We start from the raw sequence: 20,275 nt of genomic DNA on the forward strand, positions 1-20,275 counted from the left end.
AGGGAGCAATTTTTATCAACTCTGATTTTAGAGCTCTTAACCTTGCAACCTTGAATAATGCTGACAACAAAAGACAGGGGCCTGAAGCCTGTACAAGTTTTTCAAAAGATTTTTTTATTTATATTGTCTGAAACTGCAAAAACTTTCTCCTGACTTAGGACTTCTTGCTGAATTTTCATGTTCTCATTCTGAAGTATAAATTGATATGAGACTCTTGCACATGGAGCAGAATGAGAACAGAATATTTTCTAACAGTAGCTGTTGGCTACTTTGGTTATAGAACAATTTTCATGTGATTTGCATGGCTGTAAAATGTACACAATAATTTTATGCACATAAAACATGTAAAGTAGTTTTCATCCGAAGGGCTTCCAGATATGGACTACCATTCTCATAGTACATAGTGCATGAAAAGGAAAGAAAATATTGATGCAAAGAAAAGTGTATGTGTGTGCATCTATCCTTGTATATAACTAAAGAAAATTTGAGGTATCGGTATGTGTATGGCCTTTGTCTCCAATAAGAGAAAGAATGGAAAATAATATTGCTCATTTTTTTTCTTTAAATTAATATTTTTGAAATATTAAATAGTAAAAATAATAGGACTGTGCAATTATCTGGATTTGAGGGCAAAATATGATTTGGACATTTTACCTGCCAGGTTTGTCTTAGACCATGGGTCCCCAACCCCTTGATTTGCAGTATGCCAGAAACCGGACCCCTCCAAGTCTGCAGAAAAATCTCTCTCCACAGAATCAGTCCCTGGTGCCCAGAAGGTTGGGGGATGCTGTCTTAGAGTTAACATCTTATTTTGGGATGGTATGCCAGTAGAGGGCAGTCATATAAACCTTGGAAAAGACACAGGGGCTCCATGTAGCATCATACTGTAATTTTTGATCCTTTGAATCCAGCTCTCTGCACAACCATATGAGAGACTGCAGTAAATAGAATTGGTAACAAGGCATGTATTCACCGAATGCAGCCTATGAGCAAATTATTTAGGTAAATCTTAATTAAGGGACTCAATATTTTCTGTGTTCCATTCACATTTTTTGGCAGAGTGTGTATTCTCCAGAATGGCATTCAGCTCCTAACCAAAAGCTCAGAGCATTTACCCCTTTGACAGGCCAGTAAATTCTTCCCATACACATTTTTTTAGGTATGGCTTTCAAAAGAGAAATTATGAAGAGTGGTTTGCAAATAAAATCTATTCATGTTGGAGTAGTTTGCCTTGACAAAAATGTATTGAGCCTCTACAATATTTGTTTCTCTGGAGAATGCACTTTATTGTAATGAATACAAGACTGAGTATTAATTGAACTCCATGTCATAGTTAGAGATTTTGCATTAGGAACATATGATGCTTTCTATCATTCTTTCTAATTATTTTTTTGCCTGCAGTGTACATGTCTATTTTACTTCCTATTGCCCTTTCTGTGGTTTTATAGATTGCAAGCTCTAAGAGACAGAAATTCTGACCTGTCCCATTCTAGCTATGTTCTATTCCAATTATAAATAAATATGTAAGTGATCTGTAGATACTTTCCATTGTTGGTATCCTGCTTGCTTTATATGTTTCTAATATTGTTTTAAACATGTTATATATTTAATATTTTGTAAACTGGTTTGAGAAAAATTTTTTTAAGAAAAAGTGGTAAAATATATCCAATAGTATGTAAGATTTTTTTTGTTTTAAAAAGGATCAAGTAGGTCAAGTTGATACAGCATTACTATATTTCCTATAGAGCCGTGATGGCAAACATATGGCACGCGTGCCAAAAGTGGCACGCAGAGCCATTTCTGCTGGCATGCTGTCACCAGGAATAAATCCACTGTGCATCCGTGTACGCGCCCCCTGCCAGCCAGCTGATTGTTGGGTATCTGCTGTGCATGTGCAAGGCGGTGTGGGGGCACTCGTGCATGCACATGGGTGGTGGTGGGGGTCATGCACACGTTGCATTATGGGTGCAGACACAGATGCATATGCATGCGCATGCACTTTCTGCACACGACGACGAAAAGGTTAGCCATCACTGCTATAGAGTAAAATTAATTTCCTATTAGAGAGCTAATTTACATTATGCCCATATATGATAAATCACAAAATGTACATCAGTTTCAGGCATTGGCTTTCTGATTGAAGTATTTATGTAACATTTAATTATATTATTGAAAAAGGCAATAGGTATATCTTCATAATTTAAAATTTGATAAATAAGATTGATAAGGAAACATTATCCCTTGATGAAGAATTGAGATTATAATTAAAATAAATTAAGACATTTCTTTTTCACCCGGTATTTAGAAAAAACAAGTTCAACAACTAATATTACCATTTATAGGAATGCTTTAGGACAAAAACTATAGAAACAGACAGTCCTTGACTCTTAATTTTTTAAATGAAAGAGAAGTCCAACAGGAGTTGAATTTCTTTACTTTTTCCTTTTCTGATTGGAGAAATTTTATTATGACAGGGTTACCTGTTCTTCCAGGAAAAAAAAGAAACAGCTTGGAATTAAAGGGTTTACCAGTCTCTGATCTCTCCAATTTGTTGTAATGACGAGGCAGTCGAGTTGTTTGATCATGAACAACTGAATCATGATGATCTTTATTGGAGTCTAGTCTTGCATTTATACACATTTTTAGTTATCCTCCATCACTGGTTTACTTTGGTTACTGCTTAACTTTTTTATTGTTTAGCACAGTAATCCATACAATTAATTATCTCTAATTAAAGTCTAACATATGTTTACTTCCTCTCTCTAATCCTCCTTTAGATTAGTGACTTTGTTTACCTGAGTTGTATTTGCTTGGAAACATTCTTTATCTGAGGTTTGCCATCTGAGATTGGAACATTCCTGCAATTACAACTCTACACCAATTCCCACCTGTTATTTCATCTGATGGCTGCTTTTGATATAAAATACAAACTACAAGGAAAGCAGACAAAGATACCTGTGTATCTAATGTGACCTTTAGTGGTAAGTTTCAATTATAATACAGATTCTGGTTTTGTTTTTTAATCACATAAAGGTTATTAGCATTGTTCAAGAGGCTTTTAATCTACAATCCATTGAAATATTGTCCTTCACCATTATGTAGAAAACAAAAAAAATGAAAACAATGCAGAATGACAAGAGACAAAAAACCAATTTTTCAGGGGTTATGTATTCAGAACGTGTTCATGACTAGAGCATGATAAAGACTGAGGAAACCTATGCATCGGGAATGGTTCATAGTTTGAGCTAACATACATTTATAATTATGAAATGGGACATGGAGCTACCATAATACAGTTGTTGAGGGATGACATTGTCAAAATATTCCCAAACCCACTTTTTTCAAAGGGCAAACTTCTGCTCCCATTCCCAATGCTTTCTATTATCTATTATCTTTTATGCTCCTGCCTTCACCCCCAGCCCTGGAGGATGTGGGCACATTTCCACATGAAGCACTATCTGTCCATACTCCTATCTTCTAAGAATTTCTACGATGTTTATATAGATACAACTACATATTTGGAAATAAAGATGGTGATGAGTGATGGTACTTTGCTATGCGGCAGCTATGAACCCATTGTATGTTTGTAAATGAAATAATTTTGAAAGATGAGGTAGGATACTAAGCAAACATTAAGAGAGTTGCAGACATGTTGGGTGTCCACTTCAATAAATTATCATATGTGGTATGTGTGTATCCAAAACATTTAAGACAGGCCATATCTATAGTTAATAAAAATGAATTATCTAGAAAATTACAATCTATTAATACTTTGCAAGATATTAAAAAATGTGTTATATCAGAGAAACTGGCTATATTAGATATTAACAGTAGAAGCTAGTATTTAATACTAGAACCATTGGTAACTCAGAAATGCTATTTATGTGAACTTTTTCCTCACAATGGAAGTTAAATTAGCAACCTAAGTAGGCTTCATAGTTCCAACAAGAGTACAGGTCTGTGGTTTGCCCCTAATTACTGTACTCTGTATCAGACTCTGTTTCTCCATAGTTGACAGTCATTGGTAATCTTGACAAATCTAGATGGTAACAATTTGTGTTGGAGCCCATTTCATAGCTACAGTTCTATAGTTGCTCTGTTTAACAAGGGCCAGAGTTTCATACATTCAAGACATCTCCTTTTTGATATCTGACAATCAGTTCCTTCAGGCTTTTAAAACCTGAATAGCCATAATTGCTTACTGTTCTCCTGACTTTGCTATACTAACCATTAACAGCTTACTGTATTTATACAGACACAATTTTGAAGGATAAAGGTCGTATCAAATTGCAGCATTGTATCACCATAGTTTTGTTCTGGCTCTACTTAAATTTGGCTTCCACTGACTTTTGCAAGAGAGTGTTTTTTACAGTATATGTGTGAAACTCAAAGGAAACAAGCTTTCCCACGGCAGCTTTGGAAGATGAAATCAGTCTGATCCAGTGTCATCTGATATTTTTTACTAGATACAATAGTTTATACTTTGTCTTATCTCTAGCTTTGAAATGTGCTGCAGTATTCCTGTTCCCAGGCACCTAAGCAAGAAACAGCTGTGAGTGCAACTTTCCTGCATCAGCATTTTTAGCCCAGACCTCACTGCTCCTTACAATTTCCGCAGTTTTGAGAAAGTGTAGACACAGCAAAGACTTAACACAAATGTGGGAAGGGGAGGGAGGTACTCCTTAAAGAGGAGGGACAGCACCAGAAGGTGGGCATCAAGAAATACTGGCTCATTGTTGATGAAATGAAAAATGAGACTTATAACTTGCATCTCACAGCAATTCTCATATGATGTATAAACTAGGTGAATTAGTGATTCAGCTATGACTAGTTCAATTTCCTGGGTGGTTAGCAGGTAGCTATAGGCATTTCCACCCACATAATACAGTTTTTGTTTTATTAATAAAGATAAATTAAGAGCTATTAGAATTTCAGTTGCTTGAGCATACCTGACTCTTTGGAGGGATGCAGATAAATGGCAAAGGCTATTCTTAGAGATGCCTAGTCCCAAGCCAGTTTCTGGGAATAATATACTTGTCCAAAGTCTGTATGTGACTGAATCTATATGACATATGTTATGAATTGGCCAGTGGAATAGGAAGCAAAAGCATCTTAACAGTTTCGGTAAACACCCACAGACTAAAAAGACAAAACACACAAACATAGCTGCAGGCTTACATTTTCTCTCTCTTGCTTCCCTTTTAATACCACAAGCCTGGATCGACAGGGTTCTGATAAGGGGCGATAGCTGCAGAACTATTAAATGGTTGATTTATTTGCTCAAAATGAAGAAAGCACTATTGAGGAAAATATTATGAATGAAAAGGTTTGAAAACTTTCTAGTAAGCTAGTAAATTTTTTGTCTAGAAAAATTTAGTGTTGGTTTAGGCAGTTTATTTACAATGAAATTGTGGATCAGGTACCATATTTTACTATTATTGGCTAGATAATAAAAACTGTCTGGCATTCCATACAGTGTCTAAAAAGATATTATAAGACCATTTTCTCTAAAGTCATTTATAGCCTCATTCAAAATTTGCTGTGCTAATAACAGTAATGAAGCTTTATATTGCCACAACATTGGCTGATGTTGCTATAAAATGCTATAAAACACTAATGAAGAAATGGCCTATGTCTTGCAAATTTGGAGGCATCAGCTACAAGACTTGCACTCTGGAACCTTAGGGGACTCTTTTGGCACCAAAGTACCCCGTTGGATATCTCTTCCTAATGACTTTGTAAGCAACCAGCACTTGTCTCTGCCCTCCCCTTCTTTCCCCCCTTTTCCAAGGATCTAGTTGAGAAATAGCGGACCCTGCATCTGTGGGAAAGCGCTAGGATGAGGAGTGTAGTTGAGAAATACTGGCAACTCACATGTCCATCTCTACTATAGAATATGCAGACTACCCTTAGACAGCAGTGCCTCCGCGCCTATGCAAAATTTTTGTTCCCGCTACGGGGTAATCAATCTCAAAGAGGAAAGCTCTGGTGCCGCTTTTAAAAAAAGATATTTATTCTTCAGCAGGGATGTTGCAATATTTGAATTTAGTGTCGTGTAATTCCTTTCATCCAACTGGTTTATTTTTACGTCTAAAAATACGCATTTATAGTTTTTTTAAAAAAAATCAAAAAGTTTCCAAATATTCTTCTTTCAGTCTCTGGACAAGGGAAAGGTGAGGGATACCTATCTGGACTTTATTTTTTTTAACTACCGACCCACCAGGGTCACTTTCTGTTTCTTCCATCTATCTTTTCGCAAAACTGGCTTCTTTCAGGAAACAGCTGTTGGGTAGCCCACTTCCCCTCCGAAAAAAAAAATTAGGAAACTCTTTTGAGTTGTACAGCCCGGCTAGTCGAGGATGATCGAATCACAGCCTCCCCACTCGCTGTCTGGTACCAAGCGCTTCACAATGGTTGAGTGGGGGCGCTACGCGTGGAACGCGGCTCCGTCTCGCGCCACCTCGGCCCTTCTGGTTCAACCTCGACGTTCTGGACCCGCCCCAACACCGCGCGCGCGCGCGGGCGCGGGCGGCCGAGTGCGCGCACCCTCCTGGCACGTGAGCCACTTGTTTTTCCCACCAAGCTTCCCAGCCGCGCTCCCGCCTGCTGTTATTGTTCTGAGGGGTGGGCGGGGGGTTGGGAAAGAGAAGAGCCGGGCGGAGGGAACCTTTTTTGGGGGCGCCTCCCCCTTTAATGCTCGGGGCGGCTGCACCGAAACGGCTTCATGAATGGAGGCACGTGACCCAAACATCACGTGACGCGTCCGTGAGCGGCGGTAGCGGCGGACCCCGGGCTCCTCAGTCCCTGTGTGCGTGGCGGCCTCCCCCCTCCCCGCCCCGGACCCCCCCCCCTCCGGAGGCACCGAGCGGAGGGTGAGAGCTTGCACGGGGTTGCCCAGGGCCTCGGGTCCCCCTTGGAAGGGTGGGGGGGTGGGGAGGAAGGCTAGTGACCCCCCCTCCCCAGCAAGAGCGGGAGGAAGAAAGAAAGGAAAGGGAGGAGGAGGAGAAGGGAATTGATGCGTGTGTGTGTGTGTGTGTTGTGAGGGGTGTTAGGGTTCCATTCGGGAAGACTGCTCCTTTCCCGGACGATCGGCTTCTGGAGTTGGCATTCCTTCCCGCGGTGTTTATTTTTGGAAAAAAGCGCCTCCTGCTCTGGACTCGGGCTGCCGGGAGCGCGATCGCGGCTCTCTCTTTCTCCCCCGCGGCTGTTCCCACCCGGGAATGTTCTGGCGGGCTCGGCGGAGGGTGCGCGTGTCAGGGTGGCGAGGCTGAGAGGGCGAGGTGAGCCTGGCGGGGAGCTTATTTCACCCGCCGCGCTTCGTCTTTCCCTCCGCTCGCCGCTTTCCTTTTTTCCGCGGCTGACAGGTGGGTGGGTTTCCCTCGCCCTCCCGCTCCCTGCCCGTTTCCTTCTGGAGGGGGGGTCTCTCTGCGGCGTGGGTGGCCGTCCTTGTTGCCCGCGGCGGCAGGTCGCGGGAGAGGGAAATGCCGTCGCTGCCCGGCTCTTCTCTCTTTTCCGGGGTCGCCGTGATGGTTTGAGTTTTCCTTCTCCGGAGGTGGGGTGGGAAGAAAAAGAAAAAGAAGAAGAAGAAGAAGAAGAAGTCGGGGCCCTTCCCCGCTTGTTCTTGGACGACCTAAGCGTTGAGTGCGCTCTCACCATCTGGGAAAGTAGCCGGGGAGGGAGGTAAGCTGTTTCCCCGCACACCGAAAGTCTCTCTCTGTGTGTGTGTGTGTGTATGTGTGTCTCCGAGGACGTGCAGCCATGTCTGCGAGTGTGAAAAGGGCTTGCCGTGCTGACTCATCAGGTGTCTGGGAACGGAGGAAAGGGCCGAATGTTTTTGGGGTGGGGCTGAGGAGCGGCGGGCTGGGGGGGTGGTTGTTTCACAGAGTGGAGGGATGGGGTGGACTGAATTACCCTGTTGTATCTCCTGGAGCAGCCTTCATGTGCAGAGTCCAGACACTGCTGACTCATCAACATGAGGTCACCCATAAGTATATGCTGCACACACACACACAAGGAATGGGGGCTAAGCGGCAAAAGAAAAAAGGGGAACCCAAACAGATAATCTGCTGATTCATCATTTTGTGGGGTAGTCGGACTTGACCTCAGATCCCCTTCCTTTCAGCTATTTGTCTATAAGTCCTTGTGACAGTTGCTGATCCTTAGCATTACTGTAGTGCTGTGTGCGTTCGTAGTGAACAAGAAGATAGGAGAGAGTGTGAATATGAACTTGGGAAAAATGGTTTATGGAGCCATTGGGAATCCTTTCGGGAATGAATGAGAGAGCTGTTGGGGTGTCCTTATACTCTGTGCAGACAGATACCAGCTCTCTTGTTTTGAATAGTAATATTGCAGGTCCCGAAAACCATAGCTTTATGGGAACGCTCCTTCTGTTGTAGTTCATATTGTCTCTAAGGCAATGTTTTTAAGAGCTCTGGAAAACAAATCTTGGCATATTGTTTTGCATAAATGCAAAGGGCATAGAAATGCAGCTCTGGGTGGCTCATTTGTATACCAAAGCACAGATGTGCAACAAGTGCATCGGTTCTCTGTTGAGTCCCTTCTGGGAAATTCTCACAGTGGAGCTCTTCCATTCTCACCTACAGAGGGCAGTTTGTCCTCTGTCAGTCTGATAATGCTTAGATATTAATGGGAATATAAATAAATTTGAACAGTGAAGGCATACTAATTATCCATAAATGTACTGCAGGTAAAAGTGCTAGCCATTTTAGTCTGATATCTTTTCAACCCAGATTTTTTTTTCTTGTGATTCTAAAATAAAATTAATTTTTTTCTGATACATCTATTTTGAGAAAAATGAATAGTTAGGATATTATAAGCCAGTCATATATGATATAGAACAAAGATAATTAGGTGGACATAATTTTAAAATTGAAATGCCTCTCACTATTTCTTCATTATCTCAAATTGGAGATAAATAGGCCAGAAGACATAAGTGCTGAAATTATTTGACTAACTCAATGAGCATTGACTATTTACAGAATTGCAATTCCTTGTGTGACTTGTGGCTCACAGAAATCAAACTCTGATTTATTCAGAAACAGAAGTATGCAGGGAGCTTTGTTTTTGATATAAAAATGAGTTTCAATTATAGGAATGGTATGAGGCTGACAGTCTTCTAGATACGTATGTAGGAAAAGTAGAATTTGATTTCCATTCTGCTGAGTAAGAGGTACAGTGGTAGAAAGCAAGTTGAAACATTAGGTACATTTGGGAGACTTTGCCTGAGGCAAGTTGTGTTGATTTGAATTCCCTAGTGGTGGCATTTTTCTGGATATTTTAAAGGACAAGCATTTTCTTCTACATTCTTTTGCCCAGTTTAAGGAGCACTACCTAAAATGTCAATGTAAGTTTAGGAAGCTAATTGGGAAGTTATTTGTAGACAGGTTTCTGTAAATGTATGAACAGCAGAGCCATATATGTGTAGATGAGAACAAGATAGTGTCAACATTTCTTTTTACACTACGCATGTGGAAAAACCTCCTACATGGGTATACCCTCCAGCTTCTGATTCTTCCCTGTCGCCTGTTTTCTTTTTCATCTCTTAAAAGTTTTTTTTCCTTTCTGTGATAGTGCTGCCTTTACTGCTGGAATGGGTGATGTCATTGTGTTTACACTCATTTGATGGCATAGCGCACTGAACCAGGAATGTTGAGAATGGGGCCTGTGTTGAATCATGCACTCTGCTGTCAGCTCTGTTGTAAGCAAAGAGTTGGCGGCACTTGTGCTGAGTGCAGGCCTTTTGGACTTCTGGCAAAATGTGTTGAGGTTGCACTTTTTTTCCTTTACAGCCGTCGCACTTGGCACTTTTCAGTGTGATCTTTCTTCGGGAAGCTGTCAAAAAGCTGAGAAATCAGCAAGCAGTCTAGGGAGTTAGACCAAGTTTGTCTGGATGCCAATTCTCTCTGGCTGTCCTCCTTGCAAGTTATTCACAAGTGCAGCTTCTGTGTAAGGCTGTAAAAAGACCTTGTGTATATATATATATATATCCTAATTCAGGGATAATGCAGAATGTGAAAATTTTCATAGGTTTTTTTTCCACGTAATCATCACTTTCCTTGCTGTTTTTCTTTTTTTTATGAATAATGAATGGAAATGAATCTTTCTATGATTGAATCTATATGATATTGATATTGATAACTAATGTTATACTCCTTGTATTAAAAGATTCTTAATCTTTAGAAGTTTAGGACAAATGAAAAAATTTTTTGTGTTTGACTCTCAGAGCTGCTGAACCAAATATTTCATCTTTGCTACACAGCAATCTATGCCAATCACTTTTAACAGTGAAGATCAGCTCCAGTCAATTTTCAGTCCTTCTGTGCAATCTTCTCATTTCCCACATGTTAATTGTTTTCCTAAGTATTAATCCTGATATCTACCAAAGTGCAGTACTTTCCCTATGAAGAGCCTCACTAAATTATCCAGGCAGTTAATCTTGTGTATACTTTCCTACTAGGCAACATTGCCTTGGGATTTTTTATTGATTGTCACTAATGCTAGCATAGTGATTCTTAAGGTTCTGATCTGTACTGGATTTACAGTATGATACCAAACCCATTTTTGGTTATGCAGTTTTGTTATGTTGCCTGTGTTCATATTCCTCTCACATGAGTGTTAGTAATGATACTTGACACTAACATGTCTAGATAAAACTTACATAGGAAAGAAGTGTAGGCTAGACTTGACAATGAATAGATGACTTCCCCTTGCTTTGTTTACAGTTTTGTTCCTGGTTCCTATGGCTGCATGTGGCTTTTAAACAAAGCTGGAAAATTAAAAAAATAAATAAACAAAATTAGTGCATATGCGATAGTTGTGTCTGCCCCAGTGTTTACTTAAACAATATTTCAAGCAGTATTACAGTAATGGAAACATTATTCCTCTTGTAATTTTTTTCTAACCGGAAAACATGGCTACTGGTTACTGTCTATGTTACCCACATACTTGAGGTACTGATTCCCAAATTGTGGGTCTAAAACATTTTGACGGTAAAGCACAGTAAGCTGTACAGTACGTGCCTTACTGTACAATTAATAAGTTTCTTAGCTGCAGAAGCAAAAATAAGGCAATGGGGTCCCATTAAGACAGTTGTGGTCCGCTATATTAGAGCTGTAATCAGGGACTTTAGCCATGTCTTTGGGGCACAAGAATTTGACTTGTCAGCAATTTTCAGTGCTGTAGGAGTATCTGAGTTGTTTGGCTGGCTTATTAGTGATCTTGGAAAGCGCTGAAGCCATCCCTTCTGGGGTGCTGCTGGGGGACCATTTTTTGCTTTTGCTGACACTAGCTTGTCTTGATTCTTTGCTATAAATGTGAACTGATGTTTTATACATTCAGCAAACAAGAACCTAGTCGGTGTGGAAGAGGCATTATGTAAATACTGATGATATGCTTGGGCGAGTAAAAGGTAATCCTCATCCATGCAGTTTTGCTATGGAGGTGGTTTATTATTGCCTGAGATGTCTTTTGGCTTGGTGTCTAGCCCCAGAACTGCTGTGATGGTCTCCCACATGAGCCCAGACCCTGCATAGCTATGAGCACAGATATGGTTAGCCAGGTGCAGCCATGTGTGGAGGCACACGAGTGAAAGATAAACATACAAATCCTTATGCATGGTGACTTTTCTATGCTTGAGATACCTCTGGCCATTTTTTTTTCTTCCTTAAAAAGCATCTTTTTTTAGGGGTGTAGGGAGCAATTATTGAGGCTTCTGAGCTGTTCCAGAGGAGTGATTAAAGGCAGTAAAAGTAATTTACAACATCTGCTTCAATGGTTTGGGGGAGCTATGAGGCCTTCTTTAAGAGAAAGTAACTATTCTTACACATCGTTGCAGGTTGAATGTTGAGAACAAAATAGAAGTATTTGATTTCCTCTGTTTAGGAAACTGGTGGGTAGGTTTGGTTTACTCAAGACAGCCACAGTGAGTGACAAGATTTCTTTCTATGTATGTGTGTCTAAGAGCTCTTGTGAATTTAAGGAGTGGTTTCATTAATGTAAATTATTAATACAGATCAGTGTGTATTCAGGTAATGTAAAGTTGCTAGCAAATGTCTGTGTTATCTCAGAGAACTTTATTTCTTCTGAATATTGATATTATAATTTCAGTTGCCTCCATCCAAGCCCTATATGATATATGTTAAAAGCATAAATGAGGAAGCCTCATTCTCATAATTTTAAAACTTCTTTAAATTTTCTACTTTTGGAAGAATTTTTGAAATAAACAGTAAGTTTATTTCCTAAACAATGAATTATCTGGAAATTTAGAACAATGCAACATGAATATAAGTCATCATGAGTGTCAAATTCACCGCGACACATTGCTGTCATGTGATGCTCCGCAATGTTTTTCCCATTCGCGGAGCTGGGGTGGGCATATGACGCATCCGCCCAAGTGTCGCCAGTTTGACACCCCTGCAGTAAGTGAATAGGTGATTTCATAAGAATGGGGATGGTTTTTATGTGCATCTCTAAAAAAAATGCTGTATCAAGTTATTTTTAGTCCTGTTAGTAAAATGGCTACGTGAAAGGAAGCAACTGGACAGGGAAATAAATGGAAATATTTAATTTCTGTATGCTAGTCAGAATCCCACCCAGATGAATTTGTTTTCCCCTCCAACTTTGTGTACCTACCACTGTTCTTCTATTAACATGCATGGGAAAAGCTAGTCAAAAGAAGACAGGTTATCAGATCCACAAGAACAGATTTGTGTTCAGTAATGACTATTCAGTTATAGTATATAGTATATATAGTAACCTGGAGACAGGTAATTCTCTAAGGTTCTGCATGTTTCCCATTATTCCCTTGTCTGTCCTTTCCTTCCATCCTCTAGTCTTGCTCTTCTGTTTTTTAGATAAAGAAATGATTCAGGCAGAATGGATTAATTAATTTACATCTTTTTTTAAATAGGGAGTATTCTTAAATATTCTCCCTTACAACTATGGGGATATAGTGTTGCTTTGAACCCCGTCAAGAGAAGGCTATAAGGGTAATTCCTTGGCAACTCTCTTAGACTGCAGCTCTCTTGCTAGGCTGCACTCTAGTATAAGGCGTGCACTGTGAGCAAGGCTGCTAATATGCTGAGTCAGCATGACTAGCTCAGCACAGCCATGCAGGACCCTGGCTGCCAGGCTATTTTTAAATGTGGTTTCATCCTACTCCAGCTCCTCCCAAACTTCCAAATCTCCCTTTCCGTGGGCATTTGCTCTTAAGATTTATAGAAAGCTGTGGGGTTGGCAGAGACTGGGCAGAGTTTGTCAACAGCTTATGTAAATCCCACTGTTGGTTCATGCTGTGTAGCGAACACCTGTATTTGGTGCTTCCTTTCCTGCCTAGTCTGGATATATATAGCTGCTTTTGAATGATGTAGAACTTGACTTTGGTAACATCTACCCATTTTCTATCTTACAGAATCTGATTGTGAAGGCTTGCGTGTTATGACGACCCCCAACAAAGGAAACAAAGCCTTGAAGGTAATAAGGCAAGGCTTGGGGTTAGCTGGCCATGCATGCAACCAGAATCCCACTAAAGCATGTTTCTACGGTCTCTGCAGGTGAAGCGGGAGCCAGGGGAGAATGGGACCAGCTTGACAGATGAAGAGCTGGTGACCATGTCTGTACGGGAGTTGAACCAGCATCTGCGGGGCTTATCCAAGGAAGAGATAATCCAACTCAAGCAACGCCGGCGGACCCTGAAGAACAGAGGCTATGCTGCCAGCTGCCGGGTCAAGAGGGTAACACAGAAGGAAGAGTTGGAGAAACAGAAGGCAGAACTTCAGCAGGAAGTGGAGAAGCTGGCTTCAGAGAACGCCAGCATGAAAATGGAACTTGATGCCCTGCGCTCCAAGTACGAGGCACTGCAGAACTTCGCCCGGACCGTTGCCCGGAGCCCTGTCACCCCTGCCCGGGGTCCACTTGCTTCCAGCATGGGGCCCCTTGTTCCCGGCAAAGTTGCCACCACCAGCGTTATCACAATAGTTAAATCCAAAACGGACGCCCGGTCTTAGTGAAACGAGCACTGCCTGGGCTTGTCTGTGCAGGGCAGTTAGGCACAAAGCTCATCCGGAATCCCCAAAGCACAACCCTCTCCCAGATGGCCTAGCCCACACAGGCACACGGCTGGCCTGCTTGTCACTGCAGTTGCTTTGTTTTTAGCTTGTTCTGGTTGGTGGTGTGACTGATGGTAACACAACCTTTCCATTGTGAACAGAACCGTCCACCTAGTGTGTTCTGAAAACGGAAGCTGAAGGACCTCGGTACTCTTGCCAAAGAGATTTTCAGCAGCATGGAATCCATTCTTGGGTAGGAATAACCCAAAGGGGAGGGAAGAGGTCATAGAGAGTTGGAAGACCTACTGTCAGTGATGACTTCAATACTGTTCTTCCAGGGTTGAGTCAGCTGTCCAGTCTGCTGCTTGTAAATTGCTTGGTATGGGGGGGCGTAGTTTGTGTGACCATTTTTATATTACCATCTTGTTGCACGTTTGAGGTTTGAAGATGGGATTCCTTAGGACTTTTCCTGAAGGAGAGGGAAGTGGGGAAATAGCTATTTCCTGGTGTCTGTGCTGCAGAGGAAGGAAAGTAGCCAGGAATGAACACTGTTGTATCTACCTACCAGAGGAAGTGGGTTACATTGCAGTGACTACAGGCCAGTTTTGCGCCTAATGTGTGTTGCACTGAACAAGACCAAAATCACTAGTTGTTTTCTGTGTTTGGAGAGTATCCAGTGTCTCTAGTGTGATGGTTTACACAACTAGTTTATGTAGTTTAAATACCCTTTATTTAAAAGAGAAGCATTCATTTAAAGAGTTATTAAATGATCTAAGTTTCAAATCTACAATTTGGTGAAGCACTTCTATTTAACAGTCTCCTTTTAGCCTGAGAAGGTGAGAATATATGATTGTCATATTCTTGGAGACAGAAAATGCAAATTTTAAAAGTTTCTCGTTAAGTCTTTGTGGCTCTGAGGTTGGTTTTTATAAAGAGTTATTAGACATTAATTTATAAATAACATAGGAAAAACAAAAACAAAAAAGAGGCTAGTCCTGTTTGATATCTTTTTGCAATTGTACCAAAAGTGACTTATTCTTGAATTCCCCATCTGCTTCTTTTGTATTCCTGTTGTATTTAGTTGTCTGTGCTCTGGGGTCTTTTGTGGCGCTGTGACGTGATGGTGCCGGTGGCCACTTTGCTGTGTGGGTGTCCTGTGAGCATTTGTTCGTTCAGCTTTCCCAGGGCTGAGTGCAGGTTTTCTTGGGCCAGTAGACCTTCTCAAAGGTTCTGTCTCCTGAGAAAAATTACCTGAATCTGAAGCCTGAAAAGAATCTGTTCTTTTAAGAGGTTAACAAAACTGCTTAATGATAGCTGGCAGACAGTGTTGCATTACGTAATGTCACTTGTATTGCAATTGCCATTGCAGTTGCCACAATGGGGGCTGGATGTTCCTAAAGGTTGAATCCAGAATTGCAACAGTAATGTGTTGGAAGGGATCACTCCTGTTAATGTAGGAATATGAAACAATTTACAACATATCATACAAAGGGTCCACAAAATATGTTTTCTAGAGTTGGACTGTATGTAGCATTTGTGAAGATCCACTATTATGGCAGGATACTTTTGTTGGTAATACTACAGAGATTTTGTTATCTCCTGCCTGTTTCCTTCTATGTTTTAGCATGTTGAGCATTACTTAAGGATCTAAGCCAGAAACTCAACAAGGTCTAAAGAGCATGTGATGGTCAACATGACACAGGGAAGTTCAAATTCATTGTTTTATCTTCTGGCTACATAGTCTTATGGGAAACCTAATCTAGTTTCTCTGAAAGAGCTAGTCATTACAAAGAAAGTTGCTTTATTTCTCTATTGCTTGCCTTGTAATTGGCCTACAGGGAGGGAATGATGGGTGTGTTACCAAGAGGACCATGTGAGTTTGTATCTAGGTGGGCAATTGACCTTTTGCCCAGAAAATTGCAATCAGAATGAGCACAATTACTGACATCTGGTAAGCATTGAGTACTAGCCTATTCAGAAGACTCGAGGTCACCATATTTGGCCATTTTCTAGTTAACAGATACTATAACCTGTTTTAATGACACATGTAGTGAATTCTGGAAATTTCCACAGCTGAGACTGGGCTCAAAAACCTCTTGTGGCTTTTCAGAAACTTTCAACTACATGCTGGCCTCCTAGTTAGAAAGAAAAAGAAGCTTTAATAACTTTTAAAGCAGGGTTAATACATTCAAATGAGCTCTAAGGCAAGTTCCTGTCCAGAAACAACTATTCACAAAAATCAGCTGAGAATCCATTCCTTGGCAATGATATTTCTGATATCTATTAACTGGCAAAGTTTTGTTGCCTAGAGTATGCTGGAGGGGAAAAGGCTTTTAATGAGGACTTACCTTCAAAATGTCTTCATCATATCTGCTGGAACCCCCTTTTTTCTCATTGTAAGACCATGGTCCTCTGCAGACTATTCACCTGAAATAGAGGGAGGGGCACTAGTTCTTTACAGTATCTCAGCTGCTCTTTTGACACAGTAGATTGGAGGTGTTTTTAATTGTTGTTTTTTGTGCTATTCTTGGCATATGTGCAAAATACGGCTGGGGGATACATAGGCACTAAGAACAGCAAACTTCAGAGAAAGAGAAAAATAAGGAACCATATTTTAATGTGAACATGCACTTCCCCTGGCTCCAGATTCTACCCAGAAATCACCATTGCCACATTAGTTGTTACTTTTTATTTTAGATTTAAAAGGAATGGATCCACAGGTTGCTGCATACAGTTATTACTAAATATTGTCTTACTAAGTCATTTAGGTTTTGGATCTTAAAAACTATACCTGTGTGAAATAAATTGCTCTGAACTGTGTTGAGGTTACTAAAAACTGATAATTCCTCTTGGAATATGTTTTATCACTGCTAATTTGAAAGTCTTAGAAACCAGCGCAGATCTGTGCTGAATTAATAGAGCCAGAAATTTCCTATGTCTAAGTGTTCCATATCACTCTACCTCCTTGCATCTTTCTCTCCATCCTAAGCTGTAGAAAATTTCTTCCATTCGTTGCCTTCCACTTTCTAGTCCTTGCCAAAGAAGTCCAAATTCTGTGAAAACCAAACAATTGTAATCAAAATAAGCAATGTTCATGCTTTCATGTCAAACATGCAAATGAAAATGTGTAATTGGGACTTTCTCACCATCAAATTTATAAACAAGAGGTGGGTTCTGGATTGAACTTTTAGGTCTCCTGGTCATAGCTTCCTTTGAGAGTTGCATGAAAGGCATTTATGTCACCTGGATGTATGTATGAGGAAACAACTCTTATATCTGAGCTGCCTGCTATTTTAATTCAAGAATTTGCCTCTCCATCGTTTGGCATGCTTCTCTGTGCCATATTTGCACATTGCCCCAAGGAAAGCAAGGTGAAGACATTGGTGATAGTTCCATGCTGTTAAAATACAGTTCTGTGTTGGAGTGCATTTCTGAAATAGGAATTTGTTTTCAGCCAGATGAATAGTTTCAGATCCCTTCAGTTCATCCTATATCATCCTAGACCAGGGGTGTCAAACTCACATCGTCACAGTGGCATCATGTGATATATTACAGCTTTTTTCCTCTTAGCTAAACCAGGAATGGGCATGGCCAGCACATGACTCATCTGACCCACAGCCCTTGAGTTTGACACCTCTGTCCTAGACATTTCTGGATTGGCAGTCTTTACTCCTTAGAATTGGCTAAATAAATTTCTTTCGATGCTTCTTCCTGGGTTGCTTGTTTTACGATGGAGATTCTGGATGCCATGAGAAGCCTCTGATAAAGAAAGTCTGTCCTCAAGGATTTTGCAAGAGTGGCTAGGTTTTTTTTTTTTTTGTAGCAAAACTAATAGTGTTCTGGCACTTTAAAAACTATTACATCATCTTTTGTGGATTAGAATTTACTTCGTCAGATCCATGAGATGATATTAAATTGGCTCTGATATATGTGTATAAATACAACTATCTAGACACATTTTAAATATAAAAAAGTACAGGCTAATAATTTTATTAAATTGTATACACGCACACATACATTAATACTATAGTTTCCATTTTCTGCACAGTTGGTAACAAACATTACAAGGTATATTATCTGCATTAGTCTTTTAGTGGTCACTAAAACATTAAATATATTTGAAGTGCAATCTATATTTCTTGCTGTTAGATTTTGACTATTCTTCCTACAGTAATTTTTTTCCATAAACAACCTATTTATAGTATTAATTGGCCAATTTGGGATAATACTTCATCTATTGAAGTTGACTTGTCCACATAAATCTATGCCATAATATATTTGCTTGTCTTTAATGTGCCACAAGACTCAGTCTTTCCCTCTAAAGATGCACCTTTTGCCCTTTTCCACGCTAGATCAGCGAGATGGTATCTTCATCTGAGTGGGTCGCAAGACATTCTTATAAGTAAGTGGATATTTATTGAACAATCTGGCTCCAGAACTCAGTGGTAAATCTTCCAACTGGAGGTTGGGGAGAAGACAAGGGAACCCTTCATACCTCCCAGCTTCCTTCACTCTCAGTCTGTCTCCTAGTGTTTTTTCTGTCCTAGATTCCCCTTTCAAGCTCTTGCCCCTCAATTTGTTTTCTGGTATATAGCATTCAGAGTGTGATGGTTCTTGTTTTATAGGTGACTGTTTGGTTTTCCTGCTGTGAAGTGTGTTTTCGTTTTGTTGTTTTGTTTTGAATGGGGCATTTTGCTTGATGCAACAGGTGGGGAGTGTTGCTTTCTACCTGGATGCAGAACAGCTCTGTGAAGTAGAATTCCGCCCTCATGTGGCTGGCTTTGGGTGGGTGGGAAAGGTAGGGTTGTTTTATGTCGTGGTGAATTATGTAAAAGTGATATTTTGGATAATGAAACAACTTTTTCTTTCCAGAAAAAAGCAAGAAAAACTGCAGGTTAAGAACTGAGGAATGTGATGGTTAGCAATGGGTATAGGCTACTCAGATGTTAGGTCCTTGTGGAATATGTTCCTGGATGAAATAGATGCAGGAGCAGGAGGGAATGACGTACTGTGCATAGAAGACATTCAACATTTGTTGTTCCTTGTGTCATTGATCAAGTTTTTGCATCTGCTGTACACTGGCACATCCCAGTGAAGTAGGATAGATAGCATTTCACTATAATCTAGCAGTAAGCAGAGCTGGCATATCTATATATTACTTTCACTTGGACTAGTAGTGTGTTCCAGTGGTACCCCTTGTCTTCTGTGCCAGTGAAGATAGAAGCACTTTCTGACAACTTGCCTTTCACCTCTTTCTGATATCTCAAACTGTATTTTGTTAGTAAAATAATTAACATGCAGGAATCTTCCTTTCTGGTTTAATAGCACTGCTGCTGTTTCCTGTAATATAACAGGTGAACAGCTGTGACTGCTCATACAAAGGATTGTTCCTCCCTATACCAAAAGGATCACACAATGGTCTAGCTGTGAGCTTCAGGGAGGTTCTTCCAAGTAGTGAGGACTTTTCCCCCTTCCAGGTCTGATATACAGTATATGTGAGCTCTAGATGCTTGCAGCTGACACTTGCAGGAATGAGAGGCACTGCACAGTTGAGTGAATAGTCTCCTGATTCCCAATAAAGATACGTCACTATCTGGCTATGCAAAGGTGTTTGGGATTCCCGTGCCATTTCAAGTGCGACTTGTCCTTGTCCTCACCTGCGGTTTGCTCTGAATTTATTACATCCTTTGTCAAACTGGAATATTATGGAGAAACTAAATTATACTTGGTGTACTTAATTGAACTGATGGACTGTTCCTCCCCACTCTCTAAATGTTGAAGATAGTCCTTAAAAATATTAATGGAAATGACTTCACTACTGCTTTAAAATGTTTGTTTAAAAGGTTGGGGAGGAACATTTTGATAATAAGAAATTCAGTCTCCAAAGCTAATACAACTGGAGATGAATTCTATATGTTAGGGGTGTAAAAGCATACTGTCATGTTCTGGGTCTCTCCTGTACAACAGTCGAAACCCAAGTAATTAATCAGTATTTATTGCTAAATTATTGTCCTTTTTCAATCTGTAGATAACTGTTGGGGATTTGTTGCCACAGCCCCAGTGGAGGTGTTGTTAATTTATTTATGTATATAGTGTATGTTGATATGAAGCATTCTTTATTTTGTATATGACCAATAAACATCTTTAAAGAGGCTGGCCCCTATGATATCACTGAGCAGGTTTGGGTTGCTAAACTTGTTCTCTGTTGC

At 40.4% G+C, this 20,275-nt stretch overlaps 1 protein-coding gene across 3 annotated transcripts; it reads left to right on the forward strand.

The window, feature by feature from the left end:
- Positions 1-6,747: 6,747 nt before the first annotated feature.
- On the forward strand, positions 6,748-20,218 carry MAFG (MAF bZIP transcription factor G). Of its 3 annotated transcripts, none has more exons than XM_026701857.2 (3): positions 6,748-6,872; positions 13,430-13,491; positions 13,572-20,218. In XM_026701857.2, exons 2-3 carry the CDS (start codon positions 13,456-13,458, stop codon positions 14,022-14,024), a joined length of 489 nt encoding a protein of 162 aa, XP_026557642.1. In that variant the 5' UTR covers positions 6,748-6,872; positions 13,430-13,455; the 3' UTR covers positions 14,025-20,218. The 3 variants fall into 3 exon arrangements, with proteins under 3 accessions (XP_026557642.1, XP_026557643.1, XP_087781039.1); XM_026701858.2 differs by having other exon boundaries at positions 6,755-7,680; XM_087924913.1 differs by lacking the exon at positions 6,748-6,872 and adding an exon at positions 7,781-7,801.
- Positions 20,219-20,275: the final 57 nt, after the last annotated feature.

The sequence above is a fragment of the Pseudonaja textilis genome, chromosome 2, assembly GCF_049901715.1.
Source record: "Pseudonaja textilis isolate UNSWEBS1 chromosome 2, rPseTex1.2, whole genome shotgun sequence".
Classification (NCBI taxonomy): Eukaryota; Metazoa; Chordata; class Lepidosauria; order Squamata; family Elapidae; genus Pseudonaja; species Pseudonaja textilis.

Excerpts from the sequence above, each read along its gene's own strand:
- MAFG (XM_026701857.2), top strand. The coding sequence starts at position 13,456 with ATGACGACCCCCAACAAAGGAAACAAAGCCTTGAAG. Across the intron at positions 13,492-13,571 it reads AAGGAAACAAAGCCTTGAAG|GTGAAGCGGGAGCCAGGGGA; the intron begins GTAATAAGGCAA and ends CGGTCTCTGCAG.